The sequence below is a fragment of the Oncorhynchus keta genome, chromosome 7 (assembly GCF_023373465.1).
Source record: "Oncorhynchus keta strain PuntledgeMale-10-30-2019 chromosome 7, Oket_V2, whole genome shotgun sequence".
NCBI lineage: Eukaryota > Metazoa > Chordata > Actinopteri > Salmoniformes > Salmonidae > Oncorhynchus > Oncorhynchus keta.
The window spans coordinates 38,921,896-38,946,341 of NC_068427.1; the positions used below are offsets into that span (position 1 = coordinate 38,921,896).

Genomic DNA, 24,446 nt, shown 5'->3' on the forward strand with positions numbered 1-24,446 from the left:
ACAAACAATTTTTCAAGGACAGAAATGCTGTAACAAAATACCATACCAACAGGTTACCTTGCCAGAGACATGATACAAATACTACATAACCAGGAGAGCTCATAAAATGTAGACTTGGGCTCTCCAACCTTGTTCCTAGAGAGCTAACCTGTAGATATTCACTCCAAACAATTCTAAATGACCCGATTCAGGTTACCAACTAGCTAATTCTTGAAATCAGGTGTGCTAGATTAGGGTTGGAGTGAACCTACAGGACAGTAGTCCAGGAACAGGATGGGTGAGCCCTAACAAATGATCACCAAATTGACAGGAATTTCATTCTAAGTGATGTTAACTATTGCGTTTTCCAGAATTCCAGTTCAGTATATCTGGCATTGTACTATGAAATGATCAGATGTGAAGTGTTTGCTCATGAAAGCACAATGGTCTTGTTCAGAACATTTGGTTTTATTAAATAAAAACAAATTAATGTCTACATTGTACAAAACATGTCAAATGATCACAATTGGTTATTTGCAAAGAAATAATGTACTGGGGTGGGGGGAAACACAGCTCAACACTTCTTGAATGCACGGTTGTTTATAGTACTGATTGAACACAGTAAATGTAGGCTAAACATCTATGAGCAGTAAGTACAAATCCGGTCATGAGGACATCAATGGGTTTCACATTAACTTGTGGCTTGGACCTTCACTGGCCCAAACTGCTGTAACTAATCTGACCAACCTACAGTCCACCTCTGCTGGAAAGACATTCAGCTATCTTAATGCACAATGACCATCCTATAGAATTCTGATATGAATCTTTTGGTTCCAAAGTTCTAGAATATTTTAGTATTGAAATCAGACAAAGTAAAGGAATGCTCATGCGCCGCAATTATTTTATTTTCATTAACTGAACTGAAAAGGTTACGGTTCCTCCCAACATTACTTGGGTGAAACAGGACAAAGCTAAAACTAACAAACGGTTACGACAAAAATTGACAGTGGCATGTCTGGCCAAGTTTCCTTTCTCTAGCAAACCCCCTATCTATAGCTATCCTGTGTTTAACCAGTTTATTCAAATCAGCCTCGTCTTTAACGTCAGGAAGTTACAGGCTTCATTACTTCCATTTGATAGAAATGACAATTTATCAATACCAGCATTGCATTATTCGCACTGGTCAGCATCTTTCATAAACAGTGAATATTCTGCATGTTGCTGATGGATGATGAGACGGCCATGTTTGTGAGGTAAATGGAGGGGGTCTCACAGCCTCAGTTAATAAGGGGGGGGGGTCATCGGGGCAGACTGGGGTCTCACAGCCTCAGTTAATAAGGGGGGGGGTCATCGGGGCAGACTGAGGTCTCAGAGCCTCAGTTAAAGAGGTAGAGGGATGGAGAGAGGCTGAGCGAGGACAGGCTGGTCGGGTAGAGGGACGGAGAGAGGCTGAGCGAGGACAGGCAAGTCTGTTCTTCCAGAGGGTGGAGGGGAGACAATCAGCAGAAGTAGTGTGGTTCATCCATTTGCAGCTCCAACAAAACTCACGGCCATTCAGTTTTGGCAAGTCTGGGGTTGGAGGGACAATTTGCCCCCTAGCCCCACGCTGCCATTAAGTTTTTACAGCGCTTTGAGGTGGGCCTTAGAACATGCCACCGCCCATACCTCCCATACCGCCCATACCTCCCATACCTCCCATACCTCCTGGCATGCCACCCTCCTTCTCCTCCTTGGGCAGCTCTGTGACCACACACTCAGCAGTGGAGAGAAGGGATGCGACACCTGCAGCATCCATTAGTGCAGTCCTCACCACCTATAGGGGGAGACAGACTCAGTCCTTGTTGTAATACAGACATACACCAAGAGAGGGAGCCAGGGCACTTCAGCAGAGAACCTGTAATATCACTAGCAGCCATTTGCTGTCTACACAACTTCAGTCTAGTGAAAGGATACACCGTAAACCTTATTGAAGCAACTAATCAATCTTGTATGAATTAACATTCATATAACTTTGCCAACATTAGTTCTGTACATTTTCCATCACTATAAAATGAACATGTCTTTATTATATTTTTGGTATGCTGGGTGAATGACAGAAATGACAGTGTAGTGCCGAGCTGAAGCATCCATACCTTGGTGGGGTCAATGATGCCCTTCTCTACCATGTTGACGTACTCTCCTTCCATGGCATCGTAGCCGATCTCCACCGCGGCCTGAAGGATCTTCTCTACCACTAGAGAGCCCTCCACACCAGCGTTCTTAGCAATTGTCATGGCCGGCACACGCAGGGCTCGTCTGATGATGTCAATTCCTATAGACAGGAAGCGATATACCAAGTTAGCCTACATTACTTCTCTCTAAAAGTTTGAAATGAAACATATCTCGCCACTCCCATGTGACCAGAGGAAAGCCTATTGGCAAGTTGGGTAAAGATTAAGAACTCTACTTACCAATCTTCTGGTCAGAGTTGATGGGCACGAGGGCATCCAGGGCAGGGATTGAGCGCAGTAGGGCACAGCCACCCCCGGGCACAATGCCCTCCTCCACAGCGGCCCTGGTGGCATTCAGGGCGTCGGTCACACGGTCCTTCTTCTCATTCACCTCCACATCACTCGTTCCTCCCACCTGAAACAGAACGGTCAGTGGGTGACTATCTTTCATGCATGGTGGATACAGGAGCAACTCAAATGTAAATCCTGTCTCACATTAGGAATCTCCTAATGTCAACTCATCCTACCTTGTTTTCTTTGCTCCGTATACAAACGAACAACAACTTACAGAAGCACACACATCTGCCCAGACCGCATGCATTATTGTTCGCCACAAGACTCCAAATGGTTTTTCCTCCATCACCCATTCTATTTCAATAAATAACTTTCCCATTGTGTTGATGGCGGATTGACTGATTTCGAAGTTTAGTATACGTCGCCAGCCCATTGGGTATATTATAGGCTTATTTCAATAGCCAGGACTAAAATGTGACAATATTCAGGGACATTAAAAGGACGAAACAAATGTAATTAAATTATACTGTCATCTATCCCTCTTAAGCTCTCTCTCTCTCTTCAATCCCCTCCATACAGCCCCCGACCTCTTCTCCTCTGACCTTGAGCACAGCCACTCCGTCAGACAGCTTGGCCAGCCTTTCGTTGAGCTTCTCCTTCTCGTAGTCGCTGGTGGTGTTCTCCAGCTGCTCAGCGATCTGAGCCTGCCTCTTCTCGATGGATGCCGTGTCTCCCTTCCCCTTCAGCAGCATGGTGTCGTCCTTGGTCACTGACACCTCGCCCACCTGGCCAAAGTCATGTGCCTGGATGTCCTCCAGAGCAATGCCCACCGCCTCATCACCAAACACCTAAGGAAGAGAGAGGAGGGATGTCAGTAAAGGAAGGGCAGGATTTGAACAGGTAATCATCGGCCCTGATAAAATATTTTTTAAATGGTGTCCATCTTTTAAGAGGGGGACAGAGGGTGCACTTCACCATTATTAGAATAGGGCCATTGGGTGCCGAGCTAAACCCTTAACCATGGGATAAGCAAGACTATGCAACATTCATTGATTGATGAATCATGCCAGTGCAGATGTGTCTGAGACCAAGTGTCCCTGCCTGCTGTGGGATGCAGCCAGACAGGGACAGGAGAAGACATGTTTCTGTGTGCAGGGGAATGCCAACCACACTGAACAAGCTCTACTGTAACTTATCCTGTTTTTCCTATTCCTTTTCTCAAGTAGTGATTGACTGATATAAGTTGGGGTGGTTACAGTGTAAAGTGTTCTTACAGTAGAAATGGATTGATGTTCGTATAGGCTCTACGGTGATGATTAGTGTAAAGTGTGCTTACAGTGCCCCCGGTTGCCACGGCCATGTCGTGCAGCTGGGCCTTCCTGTTGTCTCCAAAGCCTGGGGCCTTGACTGCCACCACTTGTAGTCCCACCTTCAGCCTAAAGACAGAGTAGAGGTTAAATGAACACACCCAAACTGACATCATCATGTTCTATATTAGTAGTGCAGCCATGTGAGCTGGTTGTGTCCCATTGGCCCAGGTGCTCAGTCAGTGTTGATGTGAAGGGGAAAGGTCCTTAAAACAGGCCCTTTACCTCAAGGGTGTTTACTGGTTAAATTAAGGACACTGACTGACCTGCTGAGGACAAGATCCCCTCAGATCCCCCTGGGCATATCTAGGAACAGATCCCCCTGTGCATATAATTATGATCCAAAAGCCCAAACTGATCCCAGATCAGAACTGCTACTCTGGGACACAGGGTGCTAAAGGGACAGGGAACTGACCTGTTGAGAACCAGGGTGCTGAGGGCCTCTCCGTCCACATCCTCAGCCACGATGACCAGAGGTTTGCGGTGCTGGTTGGCCAATTCCAGGGCAGGGACGATGCTCTGGACAGTGGAGATCTTCTTCTCACTCAGCAACACATAGGCATCCTGAAACTCACACTTCTGGCCTGAGGGACAGAGATGAGAGATGTTATGTAAAAGCTCCAAAATGGCCAAATGTGGAGAATCAACATCATAAAAATACATTAAATCTGTAGAGCATCAAGATCACCAGTGTGCTGGAGTTTCTTTTAATCTTAAAGCCACGAAATAGCTGGGCATGGTGGTGGGGTCATGGCAGACAGGGGACCTTACCTTTGGCTGTGTTGATGAAGTAAGGTGAGATGTATCCGCGGTCGAACTTCAGCCCCTCAATGATCTCAAGCTCATCATGCAGAGTTTTGCCATCCTTGACAGTGATGACTCCCTTGCGGCCCACTTTTTTCATGGCGTTGGAGATGATGGTGCCGATCTCCACGTCTCCATTAGCAGAGATGGTGGCCACCTAGCAGACAGAACAGAGCATTGAAAACTTTACATTCAACATCAAGAAGGAGGTCTTAATATAAAGTAGAATATAAATATTGCATCAGTCTATTAAATAATTATTTGTATCAATTGAATAGATATGAATATTGACTTATTTGATCAATCCATATTCTTAACACAATTAGTTACCTGGGCAATCTCCTCAGGTGTGGTGACTGGCTTAGACATCCTCTTCAGCTCATTGATGACGGTCTCCACAGCCAGCATGACGCCACGGCGGATCTCCACAGGGTTAGCGCCTTTACTAATGGTGTCAAAGCCCTCCTTGGCGATGGCTCTGGCCAGCACGGTGGCGGTAGTGGTGCCATCTCCTGCTTCCTCGTTTGTGTTGTTGGCCACATCCTGGACCAGCTTGGCACCGATGTTCTGGTACTTGCACTTCAGGTCGATGGCCTTGGCTACAGTGACGCCGTCCTTGGTCACCTTGGGGCTGCCCCAGCTCTGCTCGATGATTACTGTGCGACCCTGCAGGAATGTGGCAAAGGATACAGCTCAAAACACTTGTGTTCAGTTGTTCCTGCCCGAGCAAGACACACCGTGGTGCACACGGTTCTTCGGGTGGAAATAAAACCCAAATAAAAAGTGATACAATAATGAATTGGTTATACATAACAGATCATTTAAATCGTACAGAATTGTATATATTTATTTGGCACCGCAATATAGCAGAAGGTATAGTCATAGCAATTCCCTCCTCCTACCTTGGGACCCATGGTGACGGCGACAGCATCAGCCAGCAGATCCACTCCCTTCAGCATCATGGCCCGAGCATCGGCTCCAAACTTAACGTCCTTGGCGTAGGCTCGGGTGAGGTGGGGGGCCAGGGCCCTGCAGACTGGCCTCATCTGTCTCATCACTGTGGGTAGACGCAGCATCTCTGGAAGGGGGAGAAATAGAAATTATAGGGGGCCACACTACCAATCATTCAGTCACAGAGCAGCCAATAAAAAATGTAATATGTCAGCTATCTTATTTTAATATGCGCTTAAATTGTTGGTAAAATCTCAAAGTAGCAAACAGGAGTCCATGTTTGCCCTGTAACAAATGCATCTTCTGGATTATACCAAAGACTCCTTCTACCCCCTCCCCCGGCCCATATGTCACATAATTACTATCTGGAGGTGACAAAACAAGCTATACAGTACAACCTATTGGCCTTTCATGATACAGCAAGAGTTGTCAGGGAATAATTAACAAATGAATGACAGCATTCCCATGATGAAATACCCCTGAAAATCTCAAGGACAAAAAGGACATAACCCAGAGCAAGACCACAAGCAAATGTGTGTTTGAAGTCTTGCAGAAAGACAAAGAAATATCCATCTTACTTAGCAGAACATGGTCTAAAAGGGAAAACGTCAAAAGGAGGGAATCTGAATAAACTGTCACAGTAGGCTATCATAAATTAGCTTACATGTTGGCAGAATTTATTGGTCTATATAACCCAAATCAAGGGCTTAAGTCAACATAATGCACATTTCTCAAGGTCCTGAGAACAGCAGCCTGAGTCCATGTCAGGCACGCTATTGCACAGTGTTGTGAATCCTTTTACAAATTAATCTGAGACGTTCATTCGGAATCGTAAATGATTTATTTCTGTAATGGGGCGTTTGCTGATATTTGCGACATCGTTTCTGAAATGTCTCGAACCGGTCTTTTCCTGATTCTCCCCACGTGTGCGCAGGTCATGCGTCACAAGGTCAAAATCGCACAGCGTATGGAGAGTGCGCAGTAAATGCATTATCTCAATGAATGAACGACTTAATTAATTTTAAAAAATTACTTGTCGTAAAAATGTCCAGCACAAGAATTATTTGTCAAATAATGCTACATACAACAACATTTATATCGCAGCCGATACCAGCCCGAGGTAGCCATTTATTCGATATCCCAAAATTGATTTTGAATAGGCATTTAAAACAAACAAAATATTGGCAAGACTGGGACTACGTTTATTTGTCAAGCCGGTATGTAGATGTAAATAACTAGGAGTGAGAAAAATGATACGTTTAGCAATCTTTTGGAATTAGGCCTAGTTGTGATGGTGACCAAATATGTTGTAGGGACATGCATGAGTCAATGTTGGCCCAATTGGTGACGTTAGCTGACTATCTGTCATTACTGAATTAAGATCAGACCACATGACAACATCAAAATGAACGTGGAAAATAATTGCATAACTAATGCTAATTGTTAACTAGCTACCTTCAAAAGCTGGTATGTTAGTTAGCTAACTACCAATTTAACTTACCAAATAGATAGACTTACGGAAAATACTGGAGAAACAACGACAAGTCGCGATGCCATAATTACCAGTGCCTGATATTCAGGGACATTAGGAGGTAAATTACCATTCCAAACGAGCATGGCTACTTGACTGTCCTTGCTGGATGGAGGCTTGAAAATACTAACGATGCTCGCAAAAGCATGACGTTTGAGACAGTTCATTATGCTGTTTAGATTGATGCGCTACAGAGATTTATAAAGACATAATAGTACTTACTTGTCGTTTGAAAGATTTTAGGCTGGCACGATTTGGTCGTCTGGAGGAAACTGAGTGATTAACGTTATAGAGTTGAGAAGAACGACCAGAGAGAGGTGTGGTGAATCGAACTTCAGAGACAGCACTGCACATGGTTTTTTGCATCCGGGTAATTTAGTGGTCCGCCCCAAAACCTGCATAGGGGAAATATAAATTATATTTGCTGAAATTGAGTGACATTTTGTATCATATGTATTGTATTTCAAATTAATGGGCTATCTATGTACATGCATAAGGTAAATTACTTTATTTGGTGAGTTTATCGTGTAAAAAATGAACTTGTCAATGATGTAATGCTCGTTCCTGGGCACCCAGATTCCAGAATGTACTATTGGAGAAAAAAAGAGGTGTCAAAGTTGCCACATTGTGCAACATTGCTGCGAATTGCAATTACATAAAAACCAATGAAGCATTAGTTATAATATCATCATAACTGTCCTGACGAGTCCCCCCTGCACAAGTGTGATCATTTATGTTTGCACGTGTTACGACGTGCTTTTTTGCGTTATGTAGAGGTTATGGAATATTCTGGAACGGAAAGTAAAGACATTTGAAGACACGCATGCGCGTCCCAGTTCTCGATATTTCCTCACGTGGAGTTTCCGCTTCAGCCTGTTAGATCCACACTCAAGAAGAAATCGGGGCTCTACATCACGAGGTTTCAACGACTATCACTTAAAGATGGTAAGGAATTCTTTCTCAAAACAATGTCACATAGCTAAGATATAATTTAGGATACTTAACGTTCTGCCACAAACAGACTTGCTAGCTAGCTAGCTAGCATAACGAGTTTCATAACGTTAGCAAACTAGCTAGCTTGCTAATTATGCCTTGTTTTCTCTCAGACAAGGTCAGACAGATGTTGCCATTTTCAGTGTTCGCACAAATTAGTCGAGCTTGCTAGCTCCACTGCAAGAATACAGGATGAGATGAGTTTGGCAGCTTCACACTGCGCAAAGTACTTAAGACTATGTCAAGCGAGCTGCCATGCATGATTGTGCCAAAGCAGATCATTAACAGTTAACAGACACCACTTGAAACATTCAATCTCCAATCCTTGGTTATTGGTGAAAATATACATCTGACTTTGGTATTGCTAGCGTTGTACTTAGAATGAATGAAGTGATGACACGTGACGTGAACCATATTTTGCCTAAACTAATCTGAGGCCGCATGCTGTGTGGATGATCCTTTGTGCACAAAACGTTAGCCATCAGTTTTTATTTTTTATATATATATATTTTTAAATCTCATTTTAAATTTCATTAATTGATCGATTCTGTTTTTTTCTGGTTCATTGTCGTGTCCTTGCACAACGACAATTTGAAATACCGGCTCCTTATCAACCACTTCTGGTTTACGTTGCTTCAGACGTCGTGATCCCATGTGCAACTGCGTCAGAGCATTTTAATTTGGTCCGTGCTATCCAGGGTCCTTGGGAGGTTAGGTAGGGAAGGTAGGGTTTAGGGTAGGGAAGTCCAGGATAGCACTGACCATTTTCATTTCATTATTAATTTCAGCACTTGCTTCTTGTTTAAACATTTCAGACTAGCCTATATACTACAATAACTTAACTTTAGTATGCAACACAATTCCAAGTTGGAATACTGCCCATTACCCTAAATATGATAGGCTGGGGGATCTGAATCATGAGACAAATCCGTTACTGAAGAACAGACATTGAATGTTTTCTCTGGGGGTCTGGGTCCTTGAGACCACTATCTAGACCCCACAAAGCTTTCGTCGCCATGTGGGGGTGTGTCTTGCTGACTTGTTCTGGAATTTACTCCAACAGTCCCGCCATGATTAGTCTAAAAGATTATCTGTGGGTCAGGGTTCTGTCCTTCACTGAGATCATGGTAAACATTGGCAGTACACCCCCCCCTTCATCCTCCACCCCCTGTTTCAGAGATGCCCTTCACTCAAGGTCAAATATAAATTTGCTAGCAGACTGGCAGCTGGTGTTGCAAATCTTCTGTTTTGGTACCTTGCAATGTGCTGGCCACATAAAGAACCCACACTCTTCTTAGTAGTCTTAGTTTAAGCTTGAAGATCGTCCTACATCAGTATTCAAACGATTGCTTTCTTTATACCCGTCATTAGTGAATACAAAGGGTTTCTTTGTTGCCTTTGGCAGGCTCTACTTGGCAAATTGTATGGACACTGCTAGTTATCAAGCTCCATCGCTATGGATATTCCTCCCCCATTCTAATGTAATGAACCCTCTGATTTCCTGTTGCTGTTACAGAGGTCTGTATAGGAGAGTACCACTAACCTGTACTAAGTAGGTTTATGAATACCTAGTTGGTAACTTGACCAAACCAAGAACTCTGGGAAGACGCCAAAGGTTTAAATGTACATATTCCACCAAAATGTCTGATTTTCAGTGGCAGATGGCTACAACGCATCTCCTTTTGGCTATTTAAGGGGCCACTATGGGGGGGCCCTCCTGCTTTTGTTAAGTCTTTACCAGTTCACACAATAGATCTCAGGCTCTACCTAGTGGCTATTTGAGGGTATGACCATTGAATGCTAAGCACTCACTGTAGAAGAGTCCAAAACTCTTCAACTCTGATGTGCTATTAAGCTAAAATCAGTTGCAATGTTTTTTTTGTTTTGTTTTTTAAAGTTAGATTGCAATGTTTTGTTTGTACATGTCTCTGTCAAATTAAATACTTCCCCTTCATCTTATAGGCTTTCAGGAAATTCCTTCCCATGTTTGACCGGGTGCTGGTGGAGCGTCTGGCTGCAGAGACTATGTCGAAGGGGGGCATCATGTTGCCAGAGAAGGCCCAGGGCAAGGTGCTGCAGGCCACAGTGGTGGCAGTGGGACCAGGCTCCACCAACCAGGTAACTTACTGCTCCTGTTTCACTCTCTCCGGCTAAACAATAGCTTATGGCTGTGCTGTCGAACTAACTGGCTTGTCTGTCTGGTGTGCAGTTGATCAGATTTCAATGTAAGAAGATTAGAATTGTTTATCTTCATGGACCACATTGATACAATATAGTAATCTTTTGATGTGAGAGCTTGCTGCTCTGGCTTGTGCCCATAGAAAGAGATAGATAGAGGACGCATATTTATATCTGTGCCATTGTAGTGTCTGACAGCATGGGCAGTGGCATTGGGGCTACTATTCATAGGAAACCCCACCCAGTTGACTACTTTAAAATGGTGCAAGCCTCTCAATGGTGCTGTCCATGCAAAAATGGCTTTTGGCCACTCGAGGCTTCTATCATTCTCTATGGTTGTCTAAATGTGTTGTCTACTGATCCCATTCAGAAAGGATATCTGACACCCATGAGTGTCAAAATTGGAGAGAAGGTCCTTCTGCCAGAGTACGGAGGAACTAAAGTTCACCTGGAAGACAAGGTATGTCTAAAAATGTTATCTATAAAATATCATACTTATCTAATACAATGATTAGTTGTGGGAGTAATCTACATGTTCATTAGAATATAAATAATTATGACCACAGTAAAAGCAATTGATTCTTCTAATTGTCTATTCAATTTCCACATTTGTCTTTCAGGAATACTTCCTGTTCCGTGATGCTGACATCCTTGGCAAATATGTAGAATAATCCTTTTTGCTGTACAACCTCCATTCATCCTAATATAGGTTGCCTCGTTTTTGTTTCTTATTGTTATTCAATTGTAAATAATTCTGATCATGTTTTGTTACAATAATAAAGTTAACTATTGAATCTAGATGTGTTGCCTCTTTCATATTCCTGCCAAGCAGATATTCTATATGTGCTAGTGGGGACTCTTCGTGCTGAGGAGTGAGTTTGACAGATATAACAAGTTGAATATGCATGAACTTTCCACAACAATCAGATCTGCAGAAGACTTTGTTGAAGTACCAGTTGATTAGCAACTGGTTTTGGTCAATGGAAAAGTCCTTTCACTCTTGCAATACACTTGTTCCATGAAATTAAAGATTCCTTTCAAATCAGGGGTGAGCAACTACTTCTCTATTACTGCAGATACATATTCTATATACAGCAGGTTCGGAAAGTATTCAGATCCCTGGACTATTTCCACATTGTTATGTCACAGCCTTAATCTAAAATCGATTGAGTAAACAAAATGGTGTAGGAAAACACAATCTACACACAGAGTCAATTCAGGTTTTTAGAAATTTGAGCAAATTTATAAAACTACGTTCACAAGTATTCAGACCCTTTACTCAGTACTTTCTTGAAGCAACTTTGGCAGTGATTTACTAGAGGTCAACCGATTAATCGGAATGGCTGATTTTTATTTTTTACACCTTTAATTTAACTAGGCAAGTCAGTTAAGAACACATTCTTATTTTCAATTACGGCCTAGGAAAGGTGGGTTAAATGCCTTGTTCAGGGGCAGAACGAAAATGTTACCTTGTCAGCTCGGGGGGTTGTTTTTGCAACCTTCCGGTTACGAGTCCAACGCTCTAACCACCTGCCTTACATTGCACTCCACGAGGAGCCTGCATGGCAGGCTGACTACCTGTTACGCAAGAAGCAAAGGTAATTTGCTAGCTAGCATTAAACTTATCTTATAAAAAACAATCTTAACATAATCACTAGTTAACTACACATGGTTGCTATTACTCGTTTATCTAGCGTGTCCTGCGTTGAATCACAGCCTACTTCGCCAAACTGGTGATGATTTAGCACTGTCGTTGCACCAAACCTAACCATAAACATCAATGCCTTTCTTTAAAATCCGTACACACGTCTATTTTTAAGCCTGCATATTTAGTTAATATTGCTTGCTAAAATGAATTTCCTATAATTAGGGAAATTGTCACTTCTCTTGCGTTCCGTGCAAGCAGTCTGGGCCTCGTTGCGAACTGTGAATAAATTAATTTGCCAGAATTGTTCATAATTATTACATAACATTTACATTTACATTTAAGTCATTTAGCAGACGCTCTTACATAACATTGAAGGTTGTACAATGTAACAGTAATATTTAGACTTAGGGATGCCACCCGTTAGATAAAATACGGAATGGTTCCGTATTTCACTGAAAAAATAAACGTTTTGTTTTCGAAATGATAGTTTCCAGATTTGACCATATTAATGACCTAATTTCTGTGTGTTATGTTATAATTAAGTCTATGATTTGATATTTGATAGAGCAGTCTGACTGAGCGATGGTAGGCAGCAGCAGGTTCGTAAGCATTCATTCAAACAGCACTTTTGTGCGTTTTGCCAGCAGCTCTTCGCTGTGCTTCAAGCACTGAGCTGTTTATGACTTCAAGCCTATCAACTCCCGAGATTAGGCTGGTGTAACGGATGTGAAATGGCTAGCTTGGTAGTGGGGTGCGCGCTAATAGCGTTTCAATCGGTGACATCACTCGCTGAGACATGGAGTAATTGTTCCCCTTGGCTTTTGTGCAGCGATGTGTAACGATGCTTCGAGGGTGGCTGTTGTCGTTGTGTTCCTGGTTCGAGCCCAGGTAGCGGCGAGGAGAGGGACGGAAGCTATACTGTTACACTGGCAATACTAAAGTGCCTATAAGAACATCCAATGGTCAAAGGTATATGAAATACAAATGGTATAGAGAGAAATAGTCCTATAAATACTATATTAACTACAACCTAAAACCTTTTACCTGGGAATATTAAAGACTCATGTTAAAAGGAACCTCCAGCATTCATATGTTCTCATTTTCTGAGCAAGGATTTAACGTTAGGCTTTTTTTTACATGGCACATATTGCACTTATACTTTCTTCTCCAACACTTTGTTTTTGCATTATTTAAACCAAATTTAACATGTTTCATTATTTATTTGAGGCTAAATTGATTTCATTGATGTATTATATTAAGGTAAAAGAAAAGTGTTCATTCAGTATTGTTGTAATTGTCATTATTACAAATAAATAAATCGGACGATTAATAAGTATCAACTTTTTTTGGTCCTCCAATAATCGGTATCGGCCGACCTCTAGTGATTACAGCTTTTTACACCTGTATTTGGAGTTTTTCCCCATTCTTCTCTGCAGATTCTCTCAAGCTCTGTCAGTGTGGATGGGGAACGTTGCTGCACAGGTATTTTCAGGTCTCTCCAGAGATGTTCAATCTGATTCAAGTCCAGGCTCTGGCTGGGCCACCCAAGGACATGCAGAGACTTGTTCCAAAGCCACTCCTGTGTTGTTTTTGGATGTATGCTTAGGGTCCTTGTCCTGTTTGAAGGTGAACCTTCGCCCCAGTCTGAGGTCCTGAGCGCTTTGGAGCAGGTTTTCATCAAGGTTCTCTGTACTTTGCTCTGTTCATCTTTCCCTCGATCCTGACTAATCTCCCAGTCCCTGCCTCTGGAAAAACATCCCCACAGCATGTTGCCACCGCCATGCTTCATCGTAGGGATGGTGCCAGGTTTCCTCCAGGTGTGACGCTTGGCATTCAATCTTGATCTCATCAGACCAGATAACATTGTTTATCATGGTACGAGTCCTTTAGGTACTGTCATGTCTTTGGCTATGCCGGATTAAGTGATATGACATGCTATTTTATAAAATAATTACTCCGTAATGAATATTACCTGATTGAGCTAATCATGTAAATGTAATTAACTAGAGAGTCGGGGCACCACAAAATAATATTTATAGAGCTGTTATCTTCCGAATAAACTCTTAAAGACCTACCAATATTTTTCATCAATAGCAATATTAATCGTCACCTTAATTCAGTCTCATCTGAAAGTTGTAAATTCTTGGTTATCTGCACGAAACCTGGCTAACAAGTTGAATCAGCAATACAAAATTGGGTTGAATTATTTATTTACTAAATACCTAACTAATCACACAGAATTACACATATACATTATTAATCATAACTTGATTACAAATTACGTCATAAAGGAAAACGTCCCTAGCGGGCGGAACAGATATGACAGCTGGTTACACAAAATAAAAGGGCTGGGTTTTAGTGAAAGAGCGGGAAGACTGAGGGACACAGGGAGAAGCTGTGCTATCGTAAATACAGTATCTTATGCATTCTAAATTACCGCCCATTTGGAAAAGGAAAATGCAATAAATATTTACTCTGAGCTGTGCTTCGGTAGGTTGGTGGTAGATGGAAGGCCGTGTTGCCCAACCGAGTCCTTTGAAGAATGTCTTTGCTGGTAAATTGGATACGTTGTAGTAACGTTGTTGTGTGGTAGACGGAATACTCTGTCTGTTCCTTCCTAACCTGCATTTGCAGCTGTTGTTGCTAACTCAACAGCTAGGAGGTATCACTTCTGTAGTGAATAAGAGTTCAAAGTTCATACCATTCGCAACAAAAGCTCACACTGATGTTGGCTTCGTTCTGTAGTTATTATCTGAACCATTCTGACATCGGACCGTCGTCCTCACATCCTCGGAACAGGAGGTTATATTGTCGTCAAGGCTTTATATAGGAAGGGAGAGGAGGGAGGGTTTGAAAAGTTTTATAGCCCATGTCCCTTCACAGGGGCGGGCCACTGATTGAGCAGAGCCCTACCTTATGAAAACCCAAATCTCACATTTTAGAAGCTAAAATCACATCACAAATAATTTCATACTCAAACATTTAAATTGAACAACAATTCCATGTGATAACTCTGATGTGTAGACTTTCTACTGTAGAGTTTGTCATTTTATCATTGATGAGAATGTCTCAGATGACAACCGAACTGACATCATATTCATGAAGTACCAACGCATATGTTCAATTGGTCAGATTACCAGAATATAGTTCATTTCCCCCCACCTTCTGATGTTCCCAGAATCTCTATGTTAACCAAGGTGTTTGCAAATGTAACATCAGTAGGGTAGAGAGAGGAAAAAGGGGGGAAGAGGTATTTATGACTGTCATAAACCTACCCCCAGGCCAACGTCATCACAGTACCTTATGGCAAACACCAAGCGGGCTGTCATGTGCCTTTTACTGAGGAGTGGCTTCTGTGTGGCCACTACCATGAAGTCCTGTTTGGTGGAGTGCTGCAAAGATGGTTGTCCTTCTGGAAGTTTCTCCCATGTCCACAAAGGAACTCTGTCAGAGTGACCATTGGGTTTTTGGTCACCTCCCTGACCAAGGCCCTTCTCCCCTGATTTCTCAGTTTGGCTGGGTGGCCTGCTCTAGGAAGAGTCTTGGTTGGAGTCCATTCCAAACAAGACTTGGCACGCCCCCATTCTAATCGACGGGGCTGTAGTGGAGCAGTTTGAGAGCTTCAAGTTCCTTGGCGTCCATATCACCAACAAACTAACATGGTCCAAGCACACCAAGACAGTTGTGAAGAGGGAACGGCAAAACATATTCCCCCTCAGGAGACTGAAAAGATTTGGCATGGGTCCTCAGATCCTCAAAAGGTTCTACTGCTGCACCATCGAGAGCATCCTGGGGGGTTGCATCATTGCCTGGTATGGCAACTGCTCGGTTATTCTTATCTTACTTTTTTAGGGATTTTCTTAAAACTGCATTGTTAAGGGCTTGTAAGTAAGCATTTCACTGTAAGGAGAGTTGTATTGTATTCGGCACATGTATTTCACCTGTTGTATTCGGCACATGTGACAAATAAAATTTGATTTGGTGGTTCCAAACCATTTAAGAATGATTGAGGTCACTGTGTTATTCGTGACCTTCAATGCTGCAGAAATGTTTTGGTGCCCTTCCCCAGATCTGTGCCTCGACACAATCCTGTCTCGGAGCTCTACGGACAATTCCTTCGACCTCATGGCTTGGTTTTTGGCCAGAAATGCACTGTCATCTGTGGGACCTTTTATATAAACAGGTGTGTGGCTTTCCAAATCAAGTCCAATTCATTGAATTGACCACAGGTGGACTCCAATCAAGTTGTAAAAACATATCAAGGATGATCAATGGAAACAGGATGCACCTGAGCTCAATTTCGAGTCTCATAGCAAAGGGTCTGAATACTTCTATAAATAAGGAATTTCAGTTTTTTATTTTTAATAAATGTACAAACATTTCTAAACCTGTTTTTGTTTTGTCATTATGGGGTATTGTGTGTAGATTGAGTAAAACATATTTAATCGATTGTAGATTAAGGCTGTAACGTAACAAAGTGTGTGTGTGAGTGAGTTAGTGGTGGCAGGTAGCCTAGTGGTTAGAGTGTTGGGCCAGTAACCAAAAGGTTGCTGGATCAAATCACCAAGCTGACAAGGTAAAACTATGTAGTTCTGCCTCTGAACAAGACAGTTAACCCACTGTTCCCCGGTAGGGGGTCATTGTAAATAAGAATTTGTACTTAACTGACATGCCACGTGTCAGTGATATATAGATATATATATCTGGAGGAATGCAGTGGTGTAAAGTACTGAAGTAAAAATACTGTAAAGTACTACATAAGTCAATTTGAGGTAACTATACTTTACTATTTATATTTTGGCCAACTTTTACTTTACTACATTCCTAAAGAAAAGAATGTACTTTTTACTCTACATTTTCCCTGACACCCAAAAGTAGTCGTTACATTTTGAATGCATAACAGGACATGAAAATATTCAAATTCATGAACTTATCAAGAGAACCTCCCTGGTCATCCTTCTGATCTGGTGGAGTCACTAAACACATGCTTCCTTTGGAAATGGTGTCTGAGCTTTGGAGTGTGCCTCTTCTTCTATGAGGTTTAACGGGCAGTTGGCATCCAATTTGTTGCATTACCGCCACCCACTAGACTGGAGAACAACTCCCTTACACTTTGCTTAACACATTCCACTACTTTCCCCAATACTACACATTCCTTTGCCTCATGCCCTTCTGCACATCTTGGACCCTCCCTCCTACACACTGCTGCCACATGCCCCATAAGCTTGGCATCTGTAACATCGTAACGTATTCGGCACATACGCTCCTACAGGATAATTTATATATCCAAGCTTCACTTTGTCTGGCAAAAACTCAACTTCAAAACTCAAAAGAACAGACAATGCCTCTTCTGTTTCCCCACCGTTTATGCGTCGCATCTAACGACGAGCATCACATACACCGGGATTCTTTCCCCTCAGCTGGTCAACTTGTATATTTACTGCTACCCCAGTTACCACTCCTTTCATTGGCGCCCTTTTCTTGAGAGCGAAACGACTTTTCTTGCCCCCATTTGTTTTACTCCGAGCGCCTTCTCCCTCTGACCAACACAAACAATTATCACGAGACCACTTCTGGTTACCTTCACCGATTCCACATTACCAAACTCTTTCACCCACCGTGAAATCACAAATGGATCAGCCAAAATGCAAGAGTCCACTTTTTCCATAAACTTCACTCCTGTCAGATTCATAGTGCCGTCTGGTTTGTATGAATTTTAAATGATTTATACTTTTACTTTTGATACTTAAGTACATTTAAAAACCAAATACGTTTAGAAGTTGTATTTTAACGGGTGAATTTAACTTTTACTTGAGTCATTTTCTATTAAAGGTATCTTTACTTTTACTCACGCATGATAATTGTGTACTTCTTCCACCACTTGAGGAATGTCCACTGCTTGGTAGCCTTGCAACTCCCTGTCCGCGTCCCTGATCACACACAAGTCAGTAAATGTGCGCATCATTTGCATCCGGGCATTCTGTCGAGATGGTCATGGCGGAGGGTACTGCAGTTCTGAGGAGGAATCGGCCTGGAACCAAGGCGAAGGTATGTTTCCACAAAGCGGAATACGATTGTATATGGTAAAGAGACCAACGGTGACCACGGTGGTCTTACAGGAACAGTGAATTTAATTCAGGTTTGGGGTTTTGAGTCGTTTCTCTGAACGGTTAGCTCGGAGTTGTCTTTCCGGAAAATAGGAAGAGTCGGGCTTGCAACTGGGGAGCGTTAGCTAACGCGGCTAGCTAAAAACGACCACAGAGAATTTGAGACTTGCTAGGTAGTTAGACTTTAAAACAATGACATATAAATACCATCTGAAAACCACTTTACTGTTGATGGCTAGCGAACTAGTAGCTAACCTAGTTTAAGTTAGCTAGATATCTAAGTTAGATAACAGCTGTAATTGTTGACATATTAGCTAGCTACCGTTTAACTGTTAGCGAGCTATTTTGACATGGCTAACTGTTCATGAGTTGTAGTCTTAAGCTACTGTACTTTAGCTAGCTGGCTAACGTTATATTATTTTCCATCAACTAGCTATCAAGCCAAGTAACGTTAATTATTTGTGTAATTATACGTGTCCCCAATGTAGTTAGCTAGTTTACCAGTAACTGTAAACGTAGCTAGCTAAATACTGTATATTGTTTATTTATTAGGATCACCATTACTACTCTTCCTGAGGTCCAAACAGGATTAAAACAATTAGCTACATCACAACAAAACGCAACAGCCTACATAATAAATAAAACATATCATGCGATACATTATTACTTTATTATGCAAATATACAATAGTGACGAGTCGGTGTCGTTTAAGATTAGGAAGGATTTTTTTTATTTTTATGAGCATGTCCTTATTTATATTACATTCACCCAGCTCAATGTAACCTCGATAGTTACTACACATTATACTTGAATTTTCCCTATACCCATCATCATGTTTCTACAATCTAGACTGCGATTGAAAGTTTACAACAGGTGCACAGGTCAAGAGAAAAATTTGAGTAATCAAGGTGACAGTGACACATTTAATACGGCCTTACCGTGACACATTTAATACCTCCTTTGCACACACTTGCCTGCATCTAGCTGATCTAGGGTGTAGTCATTAGTGTAAACGAGAGATTCTATTGGACAAATTCAGGTATATTTATCCCCGTTCTGTTTGCTTCCCATTAAGAAACGTTTTAACAGAATCTGCAGAATAAATACACCCCTGAACACACGTGAACACAGTTAACATTCATAGCAGCCACATACAAACAGCATGATTACTTTTCTAGTTGTATTCCTTCTCGCATCTATGTGCTCTCTTCCTCTCGCATTTTCCCTTCGCTTGTGGACTTCAGTGCACAACATATCAGCTGTCTGTGACCAGGTGAAAAAACCTTTCCAAACCAAATGCTACACACAGCCTACATCGTTGGCACCATATTAGCTAATATCATAGTCAACAAAACTACAACTAACACGTCAGTAAATCCGCTACAATCATGCAGTACAGTCAGCAGGCAGTTTAGCAGTTACACCGGAAGGCCCTGGTGTCAATTCATAAACCAAAAGCTTACCTTGACTTAGTTCCAGTTTTGGATAGCCATAGCATCCCTCTTTGTTTGAGTAGGCTAAACTAGTTAAGAAAGCGAGAGAACAAAATACAAGAAATATAGCTACCTTTCTCTCTTGCTTCTCCTTCATTTTTGAAGGAATTAATTTGTTCAAAACTTCAACTGTCTTTCTCTCTTTGAGTCACAACTACTCACCACATTTTATACATTGCAGTGCTAGCTAACTAGCTTATGTTTTCAGTACTAGATTCATTCTCAGATCCTTTGATTGAGTGGACAACATGTCAGTTAATGCTGCAAGAGCTCTGATAGGTTGGAGGACGTCCTCCGGAAGTGGGACGGCACACACTTTTTATACAGTTTTCATCCTTATGTTACACACACAGTCACTCCTCTGTTAATGATTCATCACCTTGGGCATTTAGCCACCATTTTCTTTTTGCCTTGAACTTTATTTCAGCTTGGTTTCCATTTTCTTGTTGGCACAGAGTTTAGGGAATATATTCTATTTGTGGCGTAACCATAGCAATGATACAAAAAGAAACAGACACGCATACTCCTAATGCAGGTACATGTCTAATGGTGCTTTTAGTAATACACACCTATGCTCCTAATGCACATCTAATGAACCTCACGGGACTGGGTAATGGCTTCCCTTATCCTGATGACCTATTGATTAATGGTTTCCCTTAGCTTTATGACCCAGACACACATGCCTTCCCTTAACCTAATGACCCATTGGTTTCCCTTAGCTTTATGACCCAGACACACATGCCTTCCCTTAACCTAATGACCCATTGGTTTCCCTTAGCTTTATGACCCAGACACACATGCCTTCCCTTAACCTAATGACCTATTGGTTTCCCTTAGCTTTATGACCCAGACACACATGCCTTCCCTTAACCTAATGACCTATTGGTTTCCCTTAGCTTTATGACCCAGACACACATGCCTTCCCTTAACCCAATGACCTATTCATTATTGGTTTCCCTTAGCTTTATGACCCAGACACACATGCCTTCCCTTAACCTAATGACCTATTGATTATTGGTTTCCCTTAGCCTTATGACCCAGACACACATGCCTTCCCTTAACCTAATGACCTATTGATTAATGGCTTCAGAGTGCACGTCTAATGGCCCAGACACGTATGGCTTGTGTTGATTCTGCTTACTACTCTGAGATGTATAATGTGCACATATGTACTGGAAAATTCCCAATATCCTCCACCATGGTGCTTACCTACAGAGTGCATGTTGAGGATACTGTAGACCTTCATAGCAAAACAGTGCTTTAATAAATTATTTGGTGACGTGAATATATACGTTTCTCAAGTTTTAATGTCACATGCACAAGTACAGTGAAATGCCTTTCTTGCAAACTATTTAGCATCGTTTCATCAAATGTTTCACAAAAAAAAGATAATTCCCACTGATATAAAATTATTTTTTACAGTGTGTGTCTCTCTTCACAGTCCGCGTTGTGCCATGAGGTGTTGTTTTTATCAGATTTTTTTACATCTGATTTTACTGTACGCTTGAGTTACTTGATGTGGAAGAGTTCCGTGTAGTTATCGCTCTATGTAGTCTGAATTTCCCAGAGTCTGTTCTGGACTTGGGAACTGTGAAGAGACCATCTGTCTAGTTAGATGAAATATGAAAGGCTGCGAGGTGACACTATTTTGCCCTTTGAGCCATAGCCACACATGCACTGAATATGATTATCGCTCCCTCTCTCACTGCAGGATTTCTACAACTGGCCAGATGAATCCTTTGAAGAGATGGACAGCACGTTGGCTGTACAACAGGTGTGGTTCAGTTAGCTAGTGGCACATGACTGTGGAGTCCATTTTGAGCTTCAAGTGTCATAATTGCAGAATTCTGTTCGTAGCTGTCAAGTGCCAAGCCTGACGCTGACATGGTGTGCTTTATTTTAAGATGGCTGCCTGCTTCCCTATAAGATGCTTCGTAGGTTATCTATTAATGGTTGATTATTGTGATCATTGTCACCCATGTCAGAACCTATTTCTTTTAGCTAGCTTGGAGGATGATGGCAAGATGTTTTGATCACTAACCTCGGCACTTCCCCTGTCCCTCGTTCAGTACATTCAGCAGAACATCCGGTCAGACTGCTCCGGTATCGATAAGATCCTGGAGCCACCAGAGGGACAGGACGAAGGGGTGTGGAAGTACGAGCACCTCCGGTACAGTAGCTGCACGACACACTGAGATCAAAAACCTTACTCTGTGTGGGTGTGTTGACCCAGTCTGTGTCTACCTTTCTCCCATCTAATACAGGCAATTTTGTCTGGAGCTGAATGGACTCGCTGTGAAACTGCAGAGCGAGTGCCACCCAGACACCTGCACCCAGATGACAGCCACAGAACAGTGGATATTCCTGTGTGCTGCACACAAGACCCCCAAAGAGGTGAGTGTTACTAAAATCAGGATGAAGAACGATTGTCCATGTACACTTATAATTTCCACCCCTCAGAGCCTGGTTTCTCTCTAGGTTTCTTCCTAGAAAGGAGCCTTTCTAGGGAGTTTTTCCTACCCCCTGTGCTTCTGCATTGCTTGCTCTTTGGCATTTTAGGCTGGTTTCTGTATAAGCACTTTAGGACAACTGCTGATGTAAAAAGAGCTTTATAAAATACATTTGATTCAATTAACTCAGGATAAAAAAAAATCAGATCAGCCTGCAATGCACTATTCTGTATTTAGGATGCATGTACATTGCCTGTGCTTGGGTCCACAGTGCCCTGCCATTGACTACACCAGACACACGCTGGATGGAGCTGCCTGCCTTCTCAACAGCAACAAGTATTTCCCCAGCCGGTGAGCACTCACACACACACTATGTAAAGGAGTGCTTTGGTTCCCCACTCATACGCTTTCAATCTCCCCTCCCCAGTGTGAGCATCAAGGAGTCCTCAGTGGCCAAGCTGGGTTCTGTGTGTCGCCGGATCTATAGGATATTCTCCCATGCTTACTTCCACCATCGGCAGATATTTGACAAGTATGAGGTAAGTTGAAGGTTCACACTCCCCAAATAGACTTGGCAGTGAAGTATGATTTTGGCTCTTCATACCAATTGAAAATGACAGTAAAGCTTAATTGGGACATTCATTACTTGTTTGAATTAGAACATATAATGCACTTATCCACACCACATGTGCAAACGATTGAGCAGGAAATTAGTGATTACCAACTCCTTTATTCTCCGTATGTGGCCAACCAGCTATGAACATATTCCATCTTGTAGTAATCCCATGTTAAGCCAACAGGTGGCACTACAGACTTAGACAATAGGGAAACACTGGACTGATAGTCTGGGACCTGTGCATGTTCATAATGGCCACTTCATTGTCTACTGTACTCATGCCCTGTGGAGTTCAGCCATGTAATGACTCCAAGCAGACCAAAGCTATGGCTCTACATACAACAGTTAGTTCTGATTCTGGATGCTGATTAGCTGCGTTCCAGACATGATTTACTTCATGACAAATCACGGCTGTGACAGTATGGCTTCATAGTAAATGGTCAGTCAGCCTCTAAACTAGTGCATCAGATCGCATCAACTCATCCTCTTGTTTAGGGGTTGAGGCTGCTTCTGGACAGGCCCCAACTCTCATCCCCTTTCCTTCCCTGTAGAACGAGACCTTTCTGTGCCATCGGTTCACGCGCTTCGTGATGAAGTACAACCTGATGTCTAAGGACAACCTGATTGTTCCTATTCTGGAGGAGGAGGTCCAGAACACCTCAGCTGGGGAGAGCGAGGCCTGAGAGGAGGGCTGCACACAGGAGACCAGATGTGAGTTCAATTACTAGTATTCAAATACTGCTTGATTGAGCTTGCCTGTTGCAATGAAACCAATGAGTCCCACAAGGCAAATCCCACCCACCTGGTACTCCAGGCAGGCTAAAGCAAACACTCAAAAGTATTTGAGATAGTATTTGAACCCATGTCTGATGCAGCTACACACTAGCCAGACCCACTACTCTGTGGGGAATGTTAATTGAACCTTTTGAGCAGCTAGATTTACAAAACATACATTTAACCATAATGTGTTGATGGCAAAGGCACACCCTTATGGGCTCCCTGTATATAACCCCTGCTGTCCCACCCCCCACTATCATGTGTTTGCTGGTGCTTTGCTTTCTCCGCGTTGCTTTTGTTCTCTCTCATTGGATTCCAAATAGACTCCTTGCCACTCCTGTAGATCTGAGGCTTGGATAGCTGGAAGAATATGCAGACATTTCCAGGAAACCATTTGGAGGCAAGATGAAGCTATGACCATAATGCTTCTCTGTATCCAATATTCTCTAGTTTACAGATGTACCTAGGGTTTAGAGAGGCTAGGGGTCCATTTGTGGTTCAGAAGCCCTCTATGCTTGTGTTGCTCTGAGTACACACCGCTCTCATCATTAAGTTATTTTGTGGGAGGAGTCTTGTCTATCCTCCCCACTTTTTTATTTTCCTTTAAATAATTACATTTTATTACTGTCGACATTTGTCTTAAATACTATTACCCCGTTGTTGACCCCCAAAAAATCCCTTTATGTATAATTTGGCCCCATCTGTTATGACTTTATTTTAAAACATTCAGCTTGTAAAAGTCATGGGAACTTCTGAGGTGTACACCTCTCAACACCTGGATGAAGAAGATGTGAATGTGGGGCCACTGCTGGAACCGTCAAGAATGAACTTGTCCTGTCCATGGCCTCTCCTTTTCAGCCTAGTGCCTAATTGGTCAGTAAATGTGAGGAAATCATGGGCATGTGTTTTTCTAAAGTGGACACAGCTGAATAAGGAGAAATAAACACTGATAGCAAAATATTACAAATTCTCAAATGAAAACACTGATTTGTTTCACCATCCCCAAAACAAGGGGGCTCATAAACCTGTATTGTATAACTACACATCT

The 24,446-nt window shown here is 42.3% G+C and overlaps 2 protein-coding genes across 5 annotated transcripts; one reads left to right on the top strand and one right to left on the bottom strand.

The window, feature by feature from the left end:
- Positions 1-426: 426 nt before the first annotated feature.
- On the bottom strand, positions 427-7,508 carry LOC118386360 (60 kDa heat shock protein, mitochondrial-like). The gene is made up of 10 exons (XM_035774055.2): positions 7,359-7,508; positions 5,557-5,732; positions 4,985-5,320; positions 4,622-4,811; positions 4,266-4,434; positions 3,820-3,919; positions 3,086-3,331; positions 2,430-2,604; positions 2,112-2,290; positions 427-1,792 (listed from the first exon to the last, which is right to left on the bottom strand). Exons 2-10 carry the CDS (start codon positions 5,728-5,730, stop codon positions 1,622-1,624), a joined length of 1,740 nt encoding a protein of 579 aa, XP_035629948.1. The 5' UTR covers positions 5,731-5,732; positions 7,359-7,508; the 3' UTR covers positions 427-1,621.
- Positions 7,367-24,439, top strand: LOC118386362 (MOB-like protein phocein). Of its 4 annotated transcripts, XM_035774060.2 has the most exons (9): positions 7,367-7,506; positions 7,911-8,081; positions 10,092-10,247; positions 21,267-21,329; positions 21,625-21,725; positions 21,820-21,949; positions 22,277-22,356; positions 22,433-22,544; positions 23,173-24,439. In XM_035774060.2, exons 1-9 carry the CDS (start codon positions 7,489-7,491, stop codon positions 23,302-23,304), a joined length of 963 nt encoding a protein of 320 aa, XP_035629953.1. In that variant the 5' UTR covers positions 7,367-7,488; the 3' UTR covers positions 23,305-24,439. The 4 variants fall into 4 exon arrangements, with proteins under 4 accessions (XP_035629953.1, XP_035629952.1, XP_035629951.1 ...); XM_035774058.2 differs by lacking the exons at positions 7,367-7,506; positions 7,911-8,081; positions 10,092-10,247 and adding exons at positions 17,404-17,658; positions 17,842-18,003; XM_052522867.1 differs by lacking the exons at positions 7,367-7,506; positions 7,911-8,081; positions 10,092-10,247 and adding an exon at positions 17,835-18,003.
- The last annotated feature ends 7 nt before the right edge of the window (positions 24,440-24,446 follow it).

What these genes read in the sequence shown, in the direction of transcription:
- LOC118386362 (XM_035774060.2), top strand. An exon ending in GACCAGGCTCCACCAACCAG is followed by an intron (nt 10,248 to 21,266) that starts GTAACTTACTGC and finishes CTCTCACTGCAG; the next exon opens with GATTTCTACAACTGGCCAGA. An exon ending in AACAAGTATTTCCCCAGCCG is followed by an intron (nt 22,357 to 22,432) that starts GTGAGCACTCAC and finishes TCCCCTCCCCAG; the next exon opens with TGTGAGCATCAAGGAGTCCT.
- LOC118386360 (XM_035774055.2), bottom strand. Translation starts at nt 5,730, where the DNA reads ATGCTGCGTCTACCCACAGTGATGAGACAGATGAGGCCAGTCTGCAGG. An exon ending in CCGTCACCATGGGTCCCAAG is followed by an intron (nt 5,321 to 5,556) that starts GTAGGAGGAGGG and finishes ACATTCCTGCAG; the next exon opens with GGTCGCACAGTAATCATCGA. An exon ending in CAACTCTGACCAGAAGATTG is followed by an intron (nt 2,291 to 2,429) that starts GTAAGTAGAGTT and finishes TCCTGTCTATAG; the next exon opens with GAATTGACATCATCAGACGA.